The sequence below is a fragment of the Scyliorhinus torazame genome, chromosome 1, assembly GCF_047496885.1.
Source record: "Scyliorhinus torazame isolate Kashiwa2021f chromosome 1, sScyTor2.1, whole genome shotgun sequence".
In the NCBI taxonomy this organism is placed as follows: domain Eukaryota; kingdom Metazoa; phylum Chordata; class Chondrichthyes; order Carcharhiniformes; family Scyliorhinidae; genus Scyliorhinus; species Scyliorhinus torazame.
The window spans coordinates 425684170-425707320 of record NC_092707.1 but is presented as its reverse complement, the minus strand read 5'-3'; the positions used below and the strand labels follow the sequence as shown (position 1 = coordinate 425707320).

Genomic DNA, 23151 nt, shown 5'->3' with positions numbered 1-23151 from the left:
CCAGTGCCAGGGACCCGGGTTAACACTGCTGTCTCACAGTGCCAGGGACCTGGGTTAACACTGCTGCCTCACAATGCCAGGGACACGGATTAACACTGCTGTCTCACAGTGCCAGGGACCCGGGTTAACATTGCTGTCTCACAGAGCCATGGACCTGGGTTAGCACTGCTGTCTCACAGTGCCTGAGACACAGGTTAACACTGCTGCCTCACAGTGCCAGGGACCTGCGTTCGCACTGCTGTCTCACAGTGCCAGAGACTCAGGTTAACACTGCTGTCTCACAGTGCCAGGGACCCGGGTTAACACTGCTGTCTCACAGTGTCAGGGACCCGGGTTAACACTGCTGTCTCACAGTGCCAGGGACCCGGGTTAACACTGCTGTCTCAGTGCCAGGGACCCGGGTTAACACTGCTGTCTCACAGTGTCAGGGACCCGGGTTAACACTGCTGTCTCACAGTGCCAGGGACCCGGGTTAACACTGCTGTCTCAGTGCCAGGGACCCGGGTTAACACTGCTGTCTCACAGTGCCAGGGACCCGGGTTAACACTGCTGCCTCACAGCGCCAGGGACCCGGGTTAACACTGCTGTCTCACAGCGCCAGGGACCCGGGTTAACACTGCTGTCTCACAGAGAAAGGGACCCGGGTTAACACTGCTGTCTCACAGTGCCAGGGACCCGGGTTAACACTGCTGTCTCACAGTGCCAGGGACCCGGGTTAACACTGCTGTCTCACAGTGCCAGGGACCCGGGTTAGCACAGCTGTCTCACAGTGCCAGGGACCCGGGTTAACACAGCTGTCTCACAGTGCCAGGGACCCGGGTTAACACTGCTGTCTCACAGTGCCAGGGACCCGGGTTAACACTGCTGTCTGACAGTGCCAGGGACCCGGGTTAACACAGCTGTCTCACAGTGCCAGGGACCCGGGTTAACACTGCTGCCTCACAGTGCCAGGGACCCGGGTTAACACTGCTGCCTCACAGCGCCAGGGACCCGGGTTAACACTGCTGTCTCACAGCGCCAGGGACCCGGGTTAACACTGCTGCCTCACAGCGCCAGGGATCCGGGTTAACACTGCTGTCTCACAGAGCCAGGGACCCGGGTTAACACTGCTGACTCACAGTGCCAAGGACCCGCTATAACACTGCTGTCTCACAGTGCCAGGGACCCGGGTTAACACTGCTGTCTCACAGTGCCAGGGACCCGGGTTAACACTGCTGTCTCACAGTGCCAGGGACCAGGGATAACACTCCTGTCTCACAGTGCCAGGGAGCCGGGTTAGCACTGCTGTCTCACAGCGCCATGCACCCAGGTTAACACTGCTGTCTCACAGTGCCAGGGACCCGGGTTAACACTGCTGCCTCACAGCGCCAGGGACCCGGGTTAACACTGCTGTCTCACAGTGCCAGGGACCCGGGTTAACACTGCTGTCTCACAGTGCCAGGGACCCGGGTTAACACTGCTGTCTCACAGAGCCAGGGACCCGGGTTAACACTGCTGACTCACAGTGCCAGGGACCCGCTATAACACTGCTGTCTCACAGTGCCAGGGACCCGGGTTAACACTGCTGTCTCACAGTGCCAGGGACCCGGGTTAACACTGCTGTCTCACAGTGCCAGGGACCCGGGTTAACACTGCTGTCTCACAGTGCCAGGGACCCGGGTTAACACAGCTGTCTCACAGTGCCAGGGAACAGGGATAACACTCCTGTCTCACAGTGCCAGGGAGCCGGGTTAGCACTGCTGTCTCACAGCGCCAGAGACTCAGGTTAACACTGCTGTCTCACAGTGTCAGGGACCCGGGTTAACACTGCTGTCTCACAGTGCCAGGGACCCGGGTTAACACTGCTGTCTCACAGTGCCAGGGACCCGGGTTAACACTGCTGTCTCAGTGCCAGGGACCCGGGTTAACACTGCTGTCTCACAGTGTCAGGGACCCGGGTTAACACTGCTGTCTCACAGTGCCAGGGACCCGGGTTAACACTGCTGTCTCACAGTGCCAGGGACCCGGGTTAACACTGCTGTCTCACAGTGCCAGGGACCCGGGTTAACACTGCTGTCTCACAGTGCCTGGGATCCGGGTTAACACTGCTGTCTCACAGCGCCAGGGACCCGGGTTAACACTGCTGCCTCACAGCGCCAGGGACCCGGGTTAACACTGCTGTCTCACAGCGCCAGGGACCCGGGTTAACACTGCTGTCTCACAGAGAAAGGGACCCGGGTTAACACTGCTGTCTCACAGTGCCAGGGACCCGGGTTAACACTGCTGTTTCACAGTGCCAGGGACCCGGGTTAACACTGCTGTCTCACAGTGCCAGGGACCCGGGTTAACACAGCTGTCTCACAGTGCCAGGGACCCGGGTTAACACAGCTGTCTCACAGTGCCAGGGACCCGGGTTAACACTGCTGTCTCACAGTGCCAGGGACCCGGGTTAACACTGCTGTCTGACAGTGCCAGGGACCCGGGTTAACACAGCTGTCTCACAGTGCCAGGGACCCGGGTTAACACTGCTGCCTCACAGCGCCAGGGACCCGGGTTAACACTGCTGTCTCACAGCGCCAGGGACCCGGGTTAACACTGCTGCCTCACAGCGCCAGGGACCCGGGTTAACACTGCTGTCTCACAGTGCCAGGGATCCGGGTTAACACTGCTGTATCACAGTGCCAGGGACCTGGGTTAGCACTGCTGTCTCACAGTGCCAGGGACCCGGGTTAACACTGCTGTCCCACAGTACCAAGGTCCCGGGTTAACACCGCTGCCGCACAGTGTCAGGGACCCGGGTTAACACTGCTGTCTCACAGTGCCAGGGACCCGGGTTAACACTGCCATCTCACAGTGCCAGGGACCCGGGTTAACACTGCTGTCTCACAGTGCCAGGGATACGGGTTAACACTGCTGCCTCACAGTGCCAGGGACCCGGGTTAGCACTGCTGCCTCAAAGAGCCGGTGACCACGGTTAACACTGCTGTCTCACAGCACCAGGGACCCGGGTTAACATTGCTGCCTCACAGTGCCAGGGACCCGGGTTAACACTGCTGTCTCACAGTGCCTGGGATCTGGGTTAACACTGCTGTCTCACAGTGCCAGGGACCCGGGTTAACACTGCTGTCTCACAGTGCCAGGGACCTGGGTTAACACTGCTGTCTCACAGTGCCAGGGACCCGGGTTAACGCTGCTGTCTCACAGTGCCAGGGACCCGGGTTAACACTGCTGTCTCACAGTGCCAGGTATCCGGGTAAACACTGCTGTCTCACAGTGCCAGGGACCCGGGTTAACATTGCTGTCTCACAGAGCCATGGACCTGGGTTCGCACTGCTGTCTCACAGTGCCTGAGACCCAGGTTAACACTGCTGTCTCACAGTGCCAGGGACCCGGGTTAACACTGCTGCCTCACAGTGCCAGGGACCCGGGTTAACACTGCTGTCTCACAGTGCCAGAGACTCAGGTTAACACTGCTGTCTCAGTGCCAGGGACCCGGGTTAACACTGCTGTCTCACAGTGCCAGGGACCTGGGTTAACACTGCTGCCTCACAGTGCCAGGGACACGGATTAACACTGCTGTCTCACAGTGCCAGGGACCCGGGTTAACATTGCTGTCTCACAGAGCCATGGACCTGGGTTAGCACTGCTGTCTCACAGTGCCTGAGACACAGGTTAACACTGCTGCCTCACAGTGCCAGGACCTGCGTTCGCACTGCTGTCTCACAGTGCCAGAGACTCAGGTTAACACTGCTGTCTCACAGTGCCAGGGACCCGGGTTAACACTGCTGTCTCACAGTGTCAGGGACCCGGGTTAACACTGCTGTCTCACAGTGCCAGGGACCCGGGTTAACACTGCTGTCTCAGTGCCAGGGACCCGGGTTAACACTGCTGTCTCACAGTGTCAGGGACCCGGGTTAACACTGCTGTCTCACAGTGCCAGGGACCCGGGTTAACACTGCTGTCTCAGTGCCAGGGACCCGGGTTAACACTGCTGTCTCACAGTGCCAGGGACCCGGGTTAACACTGCTGCCTCACAGCGCCAGGGACCCGGGTTAACACTGCTGTCTCACAGCGCCAGGGACCCGGGTTAACACTGCTGTCTCACAGAGAAAGGGACCCGGGTTAACACTGCTGTCTCACAGTGCCAGGGACCCGGGTTAACACTGCTGTCTCACAGTGCCAGGGACCCGGGTTAACACTGCTGTCTCACAGTGCCAGGGACCCGGGTTAGCACAGCTGTCTCACAGTGCCAGGGACCCGGGTTAACACAGCTGTCTCACAGTGCCAGGGACCCGGGTTAACACTGCTGTCTCACAGTGCCAGGGACCCGGGTTAACACTGCTGTCTGACAGTGCCAGGGACCCGGGTTAACACAGCTGTCTCACAGTGCCAGGGACCCGGGTTAACACTGCTGCCTCACAGTGCCAGGGACCCGGGTTAACACTGCTGCCTCACAGCGCCAGGGACCCGGGTTAACACTGCTGTCTCACAGCGCCAGGGACCCGGGTTAACACTGCTGCCTCACAGCGCCAGGGATCCGGGTTAACACTGCTGTCTCACAGAGCCAGGGACCCGGGTTAACACTGCTGACTCACAGTGCCAGGGACCCGCTATAACACTGCTGTCTCACAGTGCCAGGGACCCGGGTTAACACTGCTGTCTCACAGTGCCAGGGACCCGGGTTAACACTGCTGTCTCACAGTGCCAGGGACCAGGGATAACACTCCTGTCTCACAGTGCCAGGGAGCCGGGTTAGCACTGCTGTCTCACAGCGCCATGCACCCAGGTTAACACTGCTGTCTCACAGTGCCAGGGACCCGGGTTAACACTGCTGCCTCACAGCGCCAGGGACCCGGGTTAACACTGCTGTCTCACAGTGCCAGGGACCCGGGTTAACACTGCTGTCTCACAGTGCCAGGGACCCGGGTTAACACTGCTGTCTCACAGAGCCAGGGACCCGGGTTAACACTGCTGACTCACAGTGCCAGGGACCCGCTATAACACTGCTGTCTCACAGTGCCAGGGACCCGGGTTAACACTGCTGTCTCACAGTGCCAGGGACCCGGGTTAACACTGCTGTCTCACAGTGCCAGGGACCCGGGTTAACACTGCTGTCTCACAGTGCCAGGGACCCGGGTTAACACAGCTGTCTCACAGTGCCAGGGACCAGGGATAACACTCCTGTCTCACAGTGCCAGGGAGCCGGGTTAGCACTGCTGTCTCACAGCGCCATGCACCCAGGTTAACACTGCTGTCTCACAGTGCCAGGGACCCGGGTTAACACTGCTGTCTCTCAGTGCCAGGGACCCGGGTTAACACTGCTGTCTCGCAGTGCCAGGAACCCGGGTTAACACTGCTGTCTCACAGTGCCAGGGACCCGGGTTAAAACTGCTGTGTCACAGTGCCAGGGACCCGGGTTAACACTGCTGTCTCACAGTGCCAGGTACCCGGGTTAACACTGCTGTCTCACAGTGCCAGGCACCCGGGTTAACACTGCTGTCTCACAGTGCCAGTGACCCGGGTTAACACTGCTGTATCACAGTGCCAGGGACCCGGGTTAACACTGCTGTCCCACAGTACCAAGGTCCCGGGTTAACACTGCTGCCGCACAGTGTCAGGGACCCGGGTTAACACTGCTGTCTCACAGTGCCAGGGACCCGGGTTAACACTGCTGTCTCACAGTGCCAGGGACCCGGGTGAACACTGCTGCCTCACAGCGCCAAAAACCCGGGTTAACACTGCTGTCTCACAGTGCCAGGAACTCGGGTTAACACTGCTGCCTCACAGTGCCAGGGACCCGGGTTAACACTGCTGTCTCACAGTGCCAGGGACTCGGGTTAACACTGCTGTCTCACAGCGACAGGAACCCGGATAACACTGCTGTCTCACAGTGCCAGGGACCCGGGTTAACACTGCTGTCTCACAGTGCCAGGGACCCGGGTTAACACTGCTGTCTCACAGTGCCAGGGACCCGGGTGAACACTGCTGCCTCACAGCGCCAAGAACCCGGGTTAACACTGCTGTCTCACAGTGCCAGGGACCCGGGTTAACACTGCTGTCTCACAGTGCCAGGGCCCCGGGTTAACACCCTCCCCCAGTGACAGTCCAACCCCTAGAGTCCTCCCCCCAGACCCTCTCCCCAGAGTCCTCCCCCCAGACTCCTCCCCAGACCATCCCCCCCAGAGTCCTCCCCCCAGACCCTCCCCCAGAGTCCTCCCCCCAGAGTCCTCCCCCAGAGTCAGTCCAACCCCCAGAGTCCTCCCCCCAGACTCCTACCCAGACCATCCCCCGAGAGCCCTCCCCCCAGACCCTCTCCCCAGAGTCTGTCCTCCCCCCTTGCGTCCTCCCCCAGAGTCAGTCCTCCCCCCAGAGTCACTCCTCCCCCCAGACCCTCCCCCAGAGTCAGTCCACCCCCCAGAGACCTCCCCCCTCCGCAGAGTCAGTCCACCTCCCAAAGTCCACCCCCCAGACCCTCCGCCCGAGTCAGTCCACCCCCCAGAGTCCTCCCCCCTGAGTCAGTCCACCCCCCAGACCCTCCCCCAGCCTCCCGTACCAGCCTCCCGAACAGGCGCCAGAATGTGGCGACTAGGGGCTTTTCACAGTAACTTCATTTGAAGCCTACTTGTGACAATAAGCGACTTTCAGAGTCCTCCCTCTAGCTCGAGGCCTGGCTCTTCCACCCACCTCTCTCTTGTTTGGTTCAATGGGGCCCTTACCTCCTCTGGCAGTCATCCATTTGTGTTTGCACCCTTTCCCTCGCCGAACACGTTGTGTGATCTCAGTCTGTCCAGCAGGATGAGTCTGGGTAATTGGGGGAATGATGGGTTCTCCTTGCGGAGGACGTCCTGTTTCTGGAGGTACCAAAGCTCCTTCCCTTTCGGGAGGTGGAGCTTTTGGTTAGCCCCCAGGGATTCCACTCTGTTGTCTACAGACCGGACCCTTACCCTCACCACCCCTTCCTCCCGCCTCCAGCTGTTGTACGTGGTATCCATTCTGGCCTAGATGGATCTGTGATTTTTACAGACCTGCGACAGACATGTATCTTAGCCTGAAATGGCGCCTAAGTCTCTCAGTGACGCTACCACCACCAGGCTCGTCGAGAACTTGGCCAGAGGGAAATGGGAGTGGGAAAGTGACCCGTGCCCAATGGACATCTTTATACAGGAAGCCTCTTCCATTTGTACCCACTCCATGCCCAGCTCCCGCAGCCAACCCGCAACCGTGCAACATTCCCTGCCCAGCTCCCGCAGCCAACCCGCAACCTTGCAACATTCCCTGCCCAGCTCCCGCAACCTTGCAACATTCCCTGCCCAGCTCCCGCAGCCAACCCGCAACCTTGCAACATTCCCTGCCCAGCTCCCGCAGCCAACCCGCAACCTTGCAACATTCCCTGCCCAGCTCCCGCAACCTTGCAACATTCCCTGCCCAGCTCCCGCAGCCAACCCGCATCCTTGCAACAGTCCCTGCCCAATAGTGGTACAGGAGGTTTGGCAGTGCTAAGCCCCCCCCCCACCCCCCGAGCGCCGCCGTCTTTGCAGGGTGGTTCTACAGATCCTGGGGCTCTTTGCCACCCACACAAAGGTCGAGATTAGTTTGTCTAACCTGGTGAAGAAGGACTTGGGGATGAAGAGCGGAAATGATCTAAACACGAAGAGGAACCTGAGAAGGACATTCATCTTTACCATCTGTACTATCCCTGCCGAGGAGAGCAGACTGAGTCCCACCTCCACAGGTCCCCCTTCACCACCTCCACCAGGCTGGGCCGGTTCCACTTGTGGAGCTGGGCCCATTTGAGAGCTATCTGGATCCCCAGGTATCTGAACATGGTTGGGGCCAGGATGATGGCAGCCTCTCTCCCTGGGGATTCACTCCAAAGATTCCACTTTTGCTCAGGTTTAATTTGTATCCCGAGAAGGCTCTGAATCCCCTCAGAACTTCCCTTATCTTTCCCATGCTGGCTGCAAGGTTTGAGATACACAGGAGCAGGTCACCTGCCGAGAGAGAGACTCCCTGACTCCTCTCCAACCCTCCGCTGATCTGACCGTGATAGCCAGCGCAGCAGCGCCTCGGATGGGGGCGTTGAGCTGGATTACGCACATCCCGTTGATGGGTCGGCTGGGGGTTCCTGGGGAGCGGCACAATTGGCAGCCACGGTTATGTCTTTGGAAACTTGGCTCAGCTCCTCTCTCACCCGCAGCCGTCACGGTTCCTGGTTCCAGGATTTAAATACCACAAGTCGACAACCACAGGAGAGGTGCCTGAAGATTGAAGGGTAGCAAATGTTGTGCCCTTGTTTAAGGAGGGCTGTAGGGATGAGCCTGTGAATTACAGAACAGTTGGCCTTACTTCTGTAAGGCTGTGGGTAAATTGTCGGAAGTTTTTCTGAGGGACAGGATCTACAGGCATTTAGACAGACAAGGACTAATTAGGGAAAGTCAGCATGGTTTTGTCAGGGGAAAGTCATGTCTCACCAATTTGATTGAGTTTTTTGAAGGGGTGACCAAGAAGGTAGATGAGGGCAGCGCGGTCGACGTTGTCTACATGGACTTTAGCAAGGCCTTTGACAAGGTACCGCATGGCAGGTTGTTACAAAGGGTTAAATCTCACGGAATCCAGTGTGAGGTCGCCAATTGGATACAAAATTGGCTTGGTCACCAAAGTCAAAGGGAGGTTGTGGAGGGTTGTTTTTCAAACTGGAGGCCTGTGACCAGCGGTGTGCCTCAGGGATCGGTCCTGGGCCCACTGTTATTTGTTATTTATCATAGAATCAGAGAATTTACAGTGCAGCAGGAGGCCATTCAGCTCGAGTCTGCACCGGCCCTTGGAAAGAGCACCCTACATAAGCCCCACGCCTCCACCCTATCCCCTTAACCCAACCTAACCTTTTTGGACACTAAGGGCAATTTATCATGGCCAATGTACCTAACCTGCACAACTTTGGACTGTGGGAGGAAACCGGAGCACCCGGAGGAAACCACGCAGACACGGGGAGAATGTGCAGACTCCACACAGACAGGGACCCAAGCTGGGAATCGAACCTGGGACCCTGGAGCTGTGAAGCAACTGCGCTAACCACTGTGCTACCGTGCTGCCCACATATTAATGATTTGGATGAGAATGTAGGTGGCATGGTTAATAAGTTTGCAGATGACACCAAGATTGGTGGCATAGTGGATAGTGAAGAAGGTTATACAAGATTGCAACAGGATCTTGACCAATTGGGCCAGTGGGCCGATGAATGGCAGATGGAGTTTAATTTGGATAAATGTGAGGTGATGCATTTTGGTCGATCGAATCGGGGCAGGACCTACTCAGTTAATGGTAGGGAGTTGGGGAGAGTTATAGAACAAAGAGATCTAGGGGTACAGGTTCATAGCTCCTTGAAAGTGGAGTCGCAGGTGGACAGGGTTGTGAAGCACAAAGAACAATACAGCACAGGGACAGGCCCTTCGGCCCTCCAAGTCTGTACCGGTCATGATACCACTTTTGGCCAAAACCCTCAGCACTTCCTTGTGCTGTATCCCTCTATACCCATCCTATCCATGTGTTTGTCAAGATGCCTTTTGAACGCCGTTAATGTATCTGCTTCCACAACCTCCCCTGGCAACGCGTTCCAGACACTCACCGCCCTCTGTGTAAAAAACCTGCCTCGCACATCTCCTCTAAACCTTGCCCCATGGACCTTAAACCTATGCCCCCCAGCGACTGATCCCTCCACCCTGGGAAAGAGTGCCTGCCCATCCACTCTATCCATGCCCCTCAGAATCTTGTCGACCTCTATCAGGACACCCCTCAACCTCCGTCTTTCTAATAAGAACATAAGAACTAGGAGCAGGAGTAGGCCATCTGGCCCCTCGAGCCTGCTCCGCCATTCAATGAGATCATGGCTGATCTTTTGTGGACTCAGCTACACTTTCCGGCCCGAACACCATAACCCTTAATCCCTTTATTCTTCAAAAAACTATCTATCTCTATCTTAAAAACATTTAATGAAGGAGCCTCGACTGCTTCACTGGGCAAGGAATTCCATAGATTCACAACCCTTTGGGTGAAGAAGTTCCTCCTAAACTCAGTCCTAAATCTACTTCCCCTTATTTTGAGGCTATGCCCCCTAGTTCTGCTTTCACCCGCCAGTGGAAACAACCTGCCTGCATCTATCCTATCTATTCCCTTCATAATTTTATATGTTTCTATAAGATCCCCCCCCCCCCCCCCCCCGCCCTCCGCATCCTTCTAAATTCCAACGAGTACAGTCCCAGTCTACTCAACCTCTCCTCGTAATCCAACCCCTTCAGCTCTGGGATTAACCTAGTGAAATGAAAAATGAAATGAAAATGAATATCGCTTATTGTCACAAGTAGGCTTCAAATGAAGTTACTGTGAAAAGCCCCTAGTCGCCACATTCCGGCGCTTGTTCGGGGAGGCTGGGAATTGAACCGTGCGGCTGGCCTGCCTTGGTCTGCTTTCAAAGCCAGCAATTCAGCCCTGTGCTAAACAGCCCCTAAGGGGAGTGAATCTCCTCTGCACACCCTCCAGTGCCAGTACGTCCTTTCTCAAGTAAGGAGACCAAAACGGAACTCAATACTCCAGGTGTGGCCTCACTAACACCTTATACAATTGCAGCATAACCTCCCTAGTCTTAAACTCCATCCCTCTAGCAATTCCATTTGCCTTCTTAATCATCTGTTGCACCTGTATACCTTTTTGCGACTCATGCACTAGCACATCCAGGTCTCTCTGCACAGCAGCATGTTTTAATATTTTATCATTTAAATAATAATTCCTTTTGCTGTTATTCCTAACAAAATGGATAACCTCACATTTGTCAACATTGTATTCCATCTGCCAGACACTAGCCCATTCACTTAGCCTATCCAAATCCCTCTGCAGACTTCCAGTATCCTCTGCACTTTTTGCTTTACCACTTATCTTAGTGTCGTCTGCTAACTTGGACACATTGCCCTTGGTCCCCAACTCCAAATCATCTATGTAAATTGTGAACAGTCGTGGGCCCAACACTGATCCCTGAGGGACACCACTAGCTACTGATTGCCAACCAGAGAAACACCCATTAATCCCCACTCTTTGCTTTCTATTAATTAACCAATCCTCTATCCATGCTAGTACTTTACTCTTAATGCCATGCATCTTTATCTTATGCAGCAACCTTTTGTGTGGCACCTTGCCAAAGGCTTTCTGGAAATCCAGATATACCACATCCATTGGCTCCCCGTTATCTACCGCACTGGTAATGTCCTCAAAAAATTCCACTAAATTAGTTAGGCACGACCTGCCCTTTATGAACCCATGCTGCGTCTGCCCAATGGGACAATTTCCATCCAGATGCCTCGCTATTTCTTCCTTGATGATAGATTCCAGCATCTTCCCCACTACCGAAGTTAAGCTCACTAGCCTATAATTACCCACTTTCTGCCTACCTCCTTTTTTAAACAGTGGTGTCACGTTTGCTAATTTCCAATCCGCCGGGACCACCCCAGAGTCTAGTGAATTTTGGTAAATTATCACTAGTGAATTTGCGATTTCCCTAGCCATCTCTTTTAGCACTCTGGGATGCATTCCATCAGGTCCAGGAGACTTGTCTACTTTTAGTCCCATTAGCTTGCCCATCACTCCCTCCTTAGTGATAACAATCATCTCAAGGTCCTTTCCTGTCATAGCCTCAGTTCCATCAGTCACTGGCATGTTATTTATAGAACATAGAACAATACAGCGCAGTACAGGCCCTTCGGCCCACGATGTTGCACCGAAACAAAAGCCATCTAACCTACACTATGCCATTATCATCCATATGTTTATCCAATAAACGTTTAAATGCCCTCAATGTTGGCGAGTTCACTACTGTAGCAGGTAGGGCATTCCACGGCCTCACCACTCTTTGCGTAAAGAACCTACCCCTGACCTCTGTCCTATATCTATTACCCCTCAGTTTAAGGCTATGTCCCCTCGTGCTAGCCATTTCCATCCGCGGGAGAAGGCTCTCACTGTCCACCCTATCTAACCCTCTGATCATTTTGTATGCCTCTATTAAGTCTCCTCTTAACCTTCTTCTCTCTAACGAAAACAACCTCAAGTCCATCAGCCTTTCCTCATAAGATTTTCCCTCCATACCAGACAACATCCTGGTAAATCTCCTCTGCACCCGTTCCAAAGCCTCCACGTCCTTCCTATAATGCGGTGACCAGAACTGTACGCAATACTCCAAATGCGGCCGTACCAGAGTTCTGTACAGCTGCAACATGACCTCCTGACTCCGGAACTCAATCCCTCTACCAATAAAGGCCAACACTCCATAGGCCTTCTTCACCACCCTATCAACCTGGGTGGCAACTTTCAGGGATCTATGTGTCTTCCACTGTGAAGACCGACCCAAAAAACCTGTTCAGTTCCTCAGCCATTTCCTCATCTCTCATAATTAAATTTCCCTTCTCATCCTCTAAAGGACCAATATTTACCTTAGTCACTCTTTTTTGTTTTATATATTTGTAGAAAATTTTATTATCTGTTTTTATATTCTGAGCAAGTTTACTCTCATAATCTATCTTACTCTTTCTAACTTTTTTAGTAGCTTTCTGTTGCCCGCTAAAGATTTCCCAGTCCTCTAGTCTTCCACTAATCTTTGCCACTTTGTATGCTTTTTCCTTCAATTATTTATATTAATGATTTGGATGAGAATTTAGGAGGCATGGTTAGTAAGTTTGCAGATGACACCAAGATTGGTGGCATAGTGGATAGTGAAGAAGGTTATCTAGGATTGCAACGGGATCTTGATCAATTAGGCCAGTGGGCCGACGAATGGCAGATGGAGTTTAATTTAGATAAATGTGAGGTGATGCATTTTGGCAGATCGAATCAGGCCAGGACCTACTCAGTTAATGGTATGGCGTTGGGGAGAGTTATAGAACAAAGAGATCTAGGAGTACAGGTTCATAGCTCCTTGAAGGTGGAGTCGCAGGTAGACAGGGTGGTGAAGAAGGCATTCGGCATGCTTGGTTTCATTGGTCAGAACATTGAATATAGGAGTTGGGACGTCTTGTTGAAGTTGTACAAGACATTGGTACGGCCACACTTGGAATACTGTGTGCAGTTCTGGTCACCCTATTATAGAAAGGATATTATTAAACTAGAAAGAGTGCAGAAAAGATTTACTAGGATGTTGCCGGGACTTGATGGTTTGAGTTATAAGGAGAGGCTGGATAGACTGGGACTTTTTTCCCTGGAGCGTAGGAGGCTTAGGGTGATCTTATAGAGGTCTATAAAATAATGAGGGGCATAGATAAGGTAGATAGTCAACATCTTTTCCCAAAGGTAGGGGAGTCTAAAACTAGAGGGCATAGGTTTAAGGTGAGAGGGGAGAGATTCAGAAGGGCCCAGAGGGGCAATTTCTTCACTCAGAGGGTAGTGAGTGTCTGGAATGGGCTGCCAGAGGTAGTAGTAGAAGCGGGTACAATTGTGTCTTTCAAAAAGCATTTAGATGGTTACATGGGTAAGATGGGTATAGAGGGTTATGGGCCAAGTGCGGGCAACTGGGACTAGCTTAATGGTAAAAAACTGGGCGGCATGGACTGTTTGGGCCGAAGGGCCTGTTTCCATGCTGTAAACTTCTATGATTCTATGATTCTATTGATACTCTCCCTTATTTCATTAGATATCCACGGTTGATTTTCCCTCTTTCTACCGTCCTTCCTTTTTGTTGGTATAAACCTTTGCTGAGCACTGTGAAAAATCGCTTGGAAGGTTCTCCACTGTTCCTCAACTGTTTCACCATAAAGTCTTTGCTCCCAGTCTACCTTAGCTAGCTCTTCTCTCATCCCATTGTAATCTCCTTTGTTTAAGCACAAAACACTAGTGCTTGATTTTATCTTCTCACCCTCCATCTGTATTTTAAATTCCACCATATTGTGATCGCTCCTTCCGAGAGGATCCCTAACAATGAGATCCTGAATCAATCCTGTCTCATTACACAGGACCAGATCTAGGACCGCTTGTTCCCTCGTAGGTTCCATTACATACTGTTCTAGGAAACTATCGCGGATACATTCTATAAACTCCTCCTCAAGGCTGCCTTGACCGACCTGGTTCAACCAATCGACATGTAGATTAAAATCCCCCATGATAACTGCTGTACCATTTCTACATGCATCCGTTATTTCTTTGTTTATTGCTTGCCCCACCATAATGTTACTATTTGGTGGCCTTTAGAGTACTCCTATCAGTGACTTTTTCGCCTTACTATTCCTGAAATGAAATGAAAATCACTTATTGTCACAAGTAGGCTTCAAATGAAGTTACTGTGAAAAGCCCCTAGTCGCCACATTCCCACGCTTGTTCGGGAAGGCTGTTACGGGAATTGAACCGTGCTGCTGGCCTGCCTTGGTCTGCTTTCAAAGCCAGCGATTTAGCCCAGTGTGCTAAACAGCCCCATTTCCACCCAAATGGATTCAACCTTATCCTCCATCGCACCGATGTCATCCCTTACTGTTGCCCGATGTCATCCTTAAATAACAGAGCTACACCACCTCCCTTACCATCCACTCTGTCCTTCCGAATAGTTTGATACCCTCGGATATTTAACTCCCAGTCGTGACCATCCTTTAACCATGTTTCAGTAATGGCCACTAAATCATAGTCATTCACGATGATTTGCGGCATCAACCCATTTACCTTATTCCGAATACTACGGGCATTCAGGTAAACTACACTTATGTTGGCTTTTTTACCTCTGTTTTGAATCTTAACACCTCGATCAGTAACCTCTCCTAAGTTATATTTCCTCTTAACCTTTCTCCTAATTTTCCTTGTCGTTGAACCCATATCTTCCTGTAACAACCTGCCGCGTCGCTTACCATTAATGTTTTTACTTCCCGTTTTATTCTTTTCAGTACAAAGTCTTACAACACCGGGTTAAAGTCCAACAGGTTTGTTTCGATGTCACTAGCTTTCGGAGCGCTGCTCCTTCCTCAGGTGAATGAAGAGGTCTGTTCCAGAAACACATATATAGACAAATTCAAAGATGCCAAACAATGCTTGGAATGCGAGCATTAGCAGGTGATTAAATCTTTACAGATCCAGAGATGGGGTAACCCCAGGTTAAAGAGGTGTGAATTGTATCAAGCCAGGACAGTTGGTAGGATTTCGCAGGCCAGATGGTGGGGGATGAATGTAATGTGACATGAATCCCAGGTCCCGGTTGAGGCCGTACTCATGTGTGCGGAACTTGGCTATCAGTTGGCAAGATGTTCATCGTCATCAATGACGTGTTGAAGGCTGTGAAGAAGATGGCGTAGTTTCTCCGCTCCGGGGAAGTACTGGATGACGAAGGGTATTCTGTCGGTTGTGTCCCATGTTTGTCTTCTGAGGAGGTCGGTGCGGTTTTTCGCTGTGGCGCGTTGGAACTGTCGATCGATGAGTCGAGTGCCATATCCCGTTCGTACGAGGGCAGCTTTCAACGTCTGTAGATGTCTGTTACGCTCCTCCTCGTCTGAGCAGATCCTGTGTATATGGAGGGCTTGTCCATAGGGGATGGCTTCTTCAATGTGTTTAGGGTGGAAGCTGGAGAAGTGGAGCATCATGAGGTTATCCGTGGGTTTGCGGTAAAGTGAAGTGCTGAGGTGACCGTCCTTGATGGAGACGAGTGTGTCCAAGAATGCAACTGATTTTGGAGAGTAGTCCATGGTGAGTCTGATGGTTGGATGGAACTTATTGTCATCGTGTAGTCGCTTCAGTGATTCTTCGCCGTGGGTCCAAAGGAAAAAAATGTCATCGATGTATCTGGTGTATAACGTCGGTTGACGGTCCTGTGCGGTGAGTAGGTCCTGTTCAAAATTGTGCATGAAGATGTTGGCGTATTGGGGTGCGAATTTGGTCCCCATGGCTGTTCCGTGCGTCTGGATGAAGAACTTGTTGTCGAAGGTGAAGACGTTGTGATCCAGAATGAAGCGGATGAGTTGCAGAATTGCGTCTGGAGATTGGCAGTTGTCGGTGTTGAGTACTGAGGCTGTTGCAGCAATGCCGTCGTCATGGGGGATGCTGGTGTAGAGTGCCGAGACGTCCATTGTGACGAGGAATGTTCCTGGTTCAACTGGTCCATGGGTGCTGAGTTTCTGTGGGAAGTCCGTCGTGTCGCGACAGAAGCGAGACCTTCTGTCGCGAGACCATGCAGACGCTGCTACAACGAATGAACGGACATCGCGCAACAATCACCAGGCAGGAATGTTCCCTTCCAGTCGGGGAACACTTCAGCAGTCAAGGGCATTCAGCCTCTGATCTCCGGGTAAGCGTTCTCCAAGGCGGCCTTCAGGACGCGCAACAACGCAGAATTGCCGAGCAGAAACTTATAGCCAAGTTCCGCACACATGAGTGCGGCCTCAACCGGGACCTGGGATTCATATCACATTACATTCATCCCCCACCATCTGGCCTGCGAAATCCTACCAACTGTCCTGGCTTGAGACAATTCACACCTCTTTAACCTGGGGTTACCCCATCTCTGGATCTGTAAAGATTTAATCACCTGCTAATGGTCGTATTCCAAGCATAGAACATAGAACATAGAACATAGAACAATACAGCGCAGTACAGGCCCTTTGGCCCACGATGTTGCACCGAAACAAAAGCCATCTAACCTACACTATGCCATTATCATCCATATGTTTATCCAATAAACTTTTAAATGCCTTCAATGTTGGCGAGTTCACTACTGTAGCAGGTAGGGCATTCCACGGCCTCACTACTCTTTGCGTAAAGAACCTACCTCTGACCTCTGTCCTATATCTATTACCCCTCAGTTTAAAGTTATGTCCCCTCGTGCCAGCCATTTCCATCCGCGGGAGAAGGCTCTCACTGTCCACCCTATCTAACCCCCTGATCATTTTGTATGCCTCTATTAAGTCTCCTCTTAACCTTCTTCTCTCCAACGAAAACAACCTCAAGTCCATCAGCCTTTCCTCATAAGATTTTCCCTCCATGCCAGGCAACATCCTGGTAAATCTCCTCTGCACCCGCTCCAAAGCCTCCACGTCCTTCCTATAATGCGGTGACCAGAACTGTACGCAATACTCCAAATGCGGCCGTACCAGAGTTCTGTACAGCTGCAACATGACCTCCTGACTCCGGAACTCAATCCCTCTACCAATAAAGGCCAACACTCCATAGGCCTTCTTCACAACCCTATCAACCTGGGTGGCAACTTTCAGGGATCTATGTACATGGACACCTAGATCCCTCTGCTCACCCACACTTTCAAGAACTTTACCATTAGCCAAATATTCCGCATTCCTGTTATTCCTTCCAAAGTGAATCACCTCACACTTCTCTACATTAAACTCCATTTGCCACCTCTCAGCCCAGCTCTGCAGCTTATCTATATCCCTCTCGTAACCTGCTACATCCTTCCACACTATCGACAACACCACCGACTTTAGTATCGTCTGCAAATTTACTCACCCACCCTTCTGTGCCCTCCTCTAGGTCATTGATAAAAATGACAAACAGCAACGGCCCCAGAACAGATCCTTGTGGTACGCCACTTGTAACTGAACTCCATTCTGAACATTTCCCATCAACCACCACCCTCTGTCTTCTTTCAGCTAGCCAATTTCTGATCCACATCTCTAAATCACCCTCAATCCCAAGCCTCCGTATTTTCTGCAATAGCCTACCGTGGGGAACCTTATCAAACACTTTGCTGAAATCCATATACACCACATCAACTGCTCTACCCTCATCTACCTGTTCAGTCACCTTCTCAAAGAACTCAATAAGGTTTGTGAGGCATGACCTACCCTTCACAAAGCCATGTTGACTATCCCTGATCATATTATTCCTATCTAGATGATTATAAATCTTGTCTCTTATAATCCCCTCCAAGACTTTACCCACTACAGACGTGAGGCTCACCGGTCTTTAGTTGCCGGGGTTGTCTCTGCTCCCCTTTTTGAACAAAGGGACCACATTTGCTGTCCTCCAGTCCTCTGGCACTATTCCTGTAGCCAATGATGACATAAAAATCAAAGCCAAAGGTCCAGCAATCTCTTCCCTGGCCTCCCAGAGAATCCTAGGTTAAATCCCATCAGGTCCTGGGGACTTATCTATTTTCAGCCTGTCCAGAATTGCCAACACCTCTTCCCTACGTACCTCAATGCCATCTATTCTATTAGCCTGGGGCTCAGCATTCTCCTCCACAACATTATCTTTTTCCTGAGTGAATACTGACGAAAAATATTCATTTAGTATCTCGCCTATCTCTTCAGACTCCACATACAATTTCCCATCCCTGTCCTTGACTGGTCCTACTCTTTCCCTAGTCATTCGCTTATTCCTGACATACCTATAGAAAGCTTTTGGGTTTTCCTTGATCCTTCCTGCCAAATACTTCTCATGTCCCCTCCTTGCTCGTCTTAGCTCTCTCTTTAGATCCTTCCTCGCTACCTTGTAACTATCCATCGCCCCAACTGAAACTTCACACCTCATCTTCACATAGGCCTCCTTCTTCCTCTTAACAAGAGATTCCACTTCCTTGGTAAACCACGGTTCCCTCGCTCGACGCCTTCCTCCCTGCCTGACCGGTACATACTTATCAAGAACACGCAGTAGCTGATCCTTGAACAAGCCCCACTTATCCAGTGTGCCCAACACTTGCAGCCTACTTCTCCACCTTATCCCCCCCAAGTCACGTCTAATGGCATCATAATTGCCCTTCCCCCAGCTAGAACTCTTGCCCTGCGGTGTATACTTATCCCTTTCCATCATTAACGTAAACGTCACCGAATTGTGGTCACTGTCCCCAAAGTGCTCTCCTACCTCCAAATCCAACACCTGGCCTGGTTCATTACCCAAAACCAAATCCAACGTGGCCTCGCCTCTTGTTGGCCTGTCAACATATTGTTTCAGGAAACCCTCCTGCACACACTGTACAAAAAACGACCCATCTATTGTACTCGAACTATATCTTTTCCAGTCAATATTTGGAAAGTTAAAGTCTCCCATAATAACTACCCTGTTACTTTCGCTCTTATCCAGAATCATCTTCGCCATCCTTTCCTCTACATCCCTAGAACTATTAGGAGGCCTATAAAAAACTCCCAACAGTGTGACCTCTCCTTTCCTGTTTCTAACTTCAGCCCATACTACCTCGGAAGAAGAGTCCCCATCTAGCATCCTCTCCGCCACCGTAATACTGCTCTTGACTAGCAGCGCCACACCTCCCCCTCTTTTGCCTCCTTCTCTGAGCTTACTAAAACACCTAAACCCCGGAACCTGCAACATCCATTCCTGTCCCTGCTCTATCCATGTCTCCGAAATGGCCACAACATTCTTGCATTAAAACATATGCAGTTCAGGCCACCAGACCCGCTGTGTTCAGCAACTTCTCCCTGTCTGCTCTGCCTCAGAGCCACACTGTCCCTATTCCCTAGTTCTCCCTCAATGCTCTCACCTTCTGACCTATTGCTCCCGTGCCCACCCCCCTGCCATACTAGTTTAAACCCTCCCGTGTGACACTAGCAAACCTCGCGGCCAGGATATTTATGCCTCTCCGGTTTAGATGCAACACGTCCTTATATAGGTCACACCTGCCCTGGAAGAGCTCCCAGTGGTCCAGATAACGGAAACCCTCCCTCCTACACCAGCTGTTTAGCCACGTGTTTAGCTGCTCTATCTTCCTATTTCTAGCCTCACTGGCACGTGGCAGAGGGAGTAATCCCGAGATTACAACCCTCGAGGTCCTGTCTTTTAACTTTCTGCCTAGCTCCCTGAACTCCTGCTGCAGGACCTCATGCCCCTTCCTGCCTATGTCGTTAGTACCAATATGTACAACGACCTCTGCCTGTTTGCCCTCCCCCTTCAGGATGCCCTCTACCCGTTCGGAGACATCCTGGACCCTGGCACCAGGGAGGCAACATACCATCCTGGAGTCTCTTTCCGTCCACAGAAGCGCCTATCTGTGCCCCTGACTATAGAGTCCCCTATTACTATTACTCTTCTGCGCTTTGACCCTCCCTTCTGAACATCAGAGCCAGCCGTGGTGCCACTGCTCTGGCTGCTGCTGTTTTCCCCTGATAGGCTATCCCCCCCGACAGTATCCAAAGGGGTATATCTGTTCGAGAGGGGGACAACCACAGGGGATTCCTGCACTGACTGCCTGCCCTTTCTGGTGGTCACCCATTTCTCTGCCTGCACCATGGGTGTGACCACATTTATATAACTGCGATCTATGACGCTTTCCGCCACCTGCATGCTCCTAAGTGCATCCAATTGCTGCTCCAACCGAACCATGCGGTCTGTGAGGAGCTCCAATTGGGTGCACTTTCTGCAGATGAAGCCATCCGGGACGCTGGAAGCCTCCCGGACCTGCCACATCTCACAGTCAGAGCACAGCACCCCTCTAACTGACATTGCGTCAATTAATTAAAATTAAAATTAAAACGTTTTTTTTTTTTTTAAAATATATATATTTTTTTAAATTTCAAAGTTACTGTTAGCTATCTGTTTCCTGGAGTTTGCACATTCTCCCCGTGTCTGCGTGGGTTTCGCCACCACAACCCAAAGATGTGCAGGTTAGGTGGATTGGCCACGCTAAATTGCCCATTAATTGGAAAAAATGAATTGGGTACTCTAAATTTATTTAAAAAAAGAAATGAGGAAATTTGATGAGGAAATGGGAAGATTAGCATGTGGTAAAATGGTTGGAGTTAAAGTTGAGGAACATCAAGAGGGAGGAGTAGCCCTTCCCAGTCCAAATCCTAATCGGGATATGTTTAAATATGCACAGGCCATATCAATATTTTAGGAAAAAGATGTAGAGCCATTCTTCATGGCATTTGAGAAAATAGCAACTCAAATGGAGTAGTCAAAGGAAAAGTGGACATTATCCATGCAAAGTGACCTGACAGGGCGGACCCAGGGAGTTTATGCTTCCCTGTCAGAGGAAGTGTCTAAGGATTATGACAATGTAATAAAAGGCCTATTCTAGGTGCATATGAATTTTGTTTCGGAGGCATATAGGCAGAAGTTCCGCAATTTAAGGGAACAGCCGAGACAGACGTATGTTGAAGTTGAAAGGGTTAAGCAGAACAATTTTAATAGATGGGTGCGAGCTTTGGGAGTCAAAACTACCGATGAGGTTCCAAGAGAATTCATTCTCTTGGAAGAATTTAAGAATTCATCACCTTCTATGGTAAGAACCCATTTGAAACCAAAGGGTTATAACCACTGGACAAGCAGCAATAATGGCCGACGAGTGTCGCTAATCCACAAATTTACACCTTTGTTCTTATCACCCCCATAATTTTGGATAGGAAGCGGGAGAGTGATTCCTTTCCTTGGTGGGTAGCCACGGAAGGAATGGAAAGCTGGGAATGAAATGAAAATCGCTTATTGTCACAAGTAGGCTTCAAATGAAGTTACTGTGAAAAGCCCCTAGTCGCCACATTCCGCCGTCTGTTTGGGGAGGCTGTTACGGGAATTGAACCGTGCTGCTGGCCTGCCTTGGTCTGCTTTCAAAGCCAGCGATTTAGCCCAGTGCTAAACCAGCCCGAGATCTCCTCAGGCCAGGAAGGAAGGTACTGAGTTGGAGGTGAGGCTCGAAAGCAGAGGAGTGGGTCACATTTGTTCAGCAGGTTGGAAGTTCTAAAGTCAGATAGCACAGAAAACTGGCCCACCATGTCTCTGCTGACCATCAAACACCAATCTCTACTAACCCCATTTAGCACAGGGCTAAATCGCTGGCTTTGAAAGCAGGCCAGCAACACGGTTCAATTCCCGTTCCAGCCTCCCCGAACAGGCGCCGGAATGTGGTGACTAGGGGCTTTTCACAGTAACTTCATTTGAAACCTACTTGTGACAATAAGCGATTTTCATTTACCAGAACCTGGTCCATAGCCCACTCTGTTTTGGTGATTTAAGTTCTCGCCCAGATCCATCTTAAATGGTGTCAGGGTTCCTGCCTCCTCCACTCTCTCAGCAGGACGTTCCATAGCTCCACACCCTCTGGGTATTGAGTCAAGCATTGCTAGGTTGGTATCTAAGTAATTGGGTTCATTGTGATAGTGGTTTAACTGATCTCCTTGTTTCAATGATGGCCTCCAGTGAGAAGAGTTTAAATCTGGTTCTTCATCAGTTTCCTGTCTTTTCCAGGAATTGAAGGACCCCCCGGACCTCCTGGACCACAAGGTAGGCTCGCCCATTGTGACCAATTCCTTCCTCTTCCTTTCTCCATTTCAGCCTTCCCGACTCTTCCATCTCCACCTTGTCACACCAAGGCTTATGTGACAGCCAATTCCCACCTTCCTGTCTTTTCCCAATCATCAGCAAACTGATAGAAGATCAGTTACAGATGCACCATAGAAAGCATCCTATCGGGCTGCATCACAGCCTGGTATGGCAACTGCTCGGCCCAGAACCGTAAGAAACTTCAGAGAGTCGTGAACACCGCCCAGTCCATCGCACGAACCTGCCTCCCATCCATTGACTCCATCCACACCTCCCGCTGCCTGGGGAAAGCGGGCAGTATAATCAAAGACCCCTCCCTCCCGGCTTACTCACTCTTCCAACTTCTTCCATCGGGCAGGAGATACAGAAGTCTGAGAACACGCCCGAACAGACTCAAAAACAGCTTCTTTCCCGCTGTCACCAGACTCCTAAATGACCCTCTTATGGACTGACCTCATTAACACTACACCCTGTATGCTTCATCCGATGCCGGTGTCTATGTAGTTACATTGTGTACCTTGTGTTGCCCTATTATGTATTTTCTTTTATTCCCTTTTCTTCTCATGTACTTAATGATCTTTTGAGCTGCTCACAGAAAAATACTTTTCACTGTACCTCGGTACACGTGACAACAAACAAATCCAATCCAAGAAGATGTTCTTGGTAATGTTGTGAAGTAACACTTAATCCTAAATTACTCCTCCTTTGGACTCCAGCCCCAGTGCTCCTCTTTCTGTCCCCTGAGCGCTGACATCCATTTTGATTTATGATTCTCTTAGGTCCTGCGGGTGAAGACGCCTTCATTGAACGGATCTCATTCTCTGCAGCCCTCACCACTCCCCAACTCAATCCTGGGACCATCCTGTTTGACAAGGTGCTGGTGAATGAGGGAAGCCATTACAATCCGAACACAGGTGAGTCCTGGGACCCCCACCAAGACCACAG

At 51.2% G+C, this 23151-nt stretch overlaps 1 protein-coding gene across 2 annotated transcripts in view; it reads left to right on the top strand.

Moving 5' to 3' along the window:
- Positions 1 to 23151, top strand: part of emilin1b (elastin microfibril interfacer 1b) — a 224383-nt gene that overhangs the window by 125498 nt on the left and 75734 nt on the right. For both annotated transcript variants that reach the window (XM_072515555.1, XM_072515547.1), the window contains exons 5-6: positions 22132 to 22167; positions 22986 to 23120. In XM_072515555.1, coding sequence (XP_072371656.1) covers positions 22132 to 22167; positions 22986 to 23120 — 171 coding nt within the window. The remainder of the gene's footprint in view (positions 1 to 22131; positions 22168 to 22985; positions 23121 to 23151) is intronic.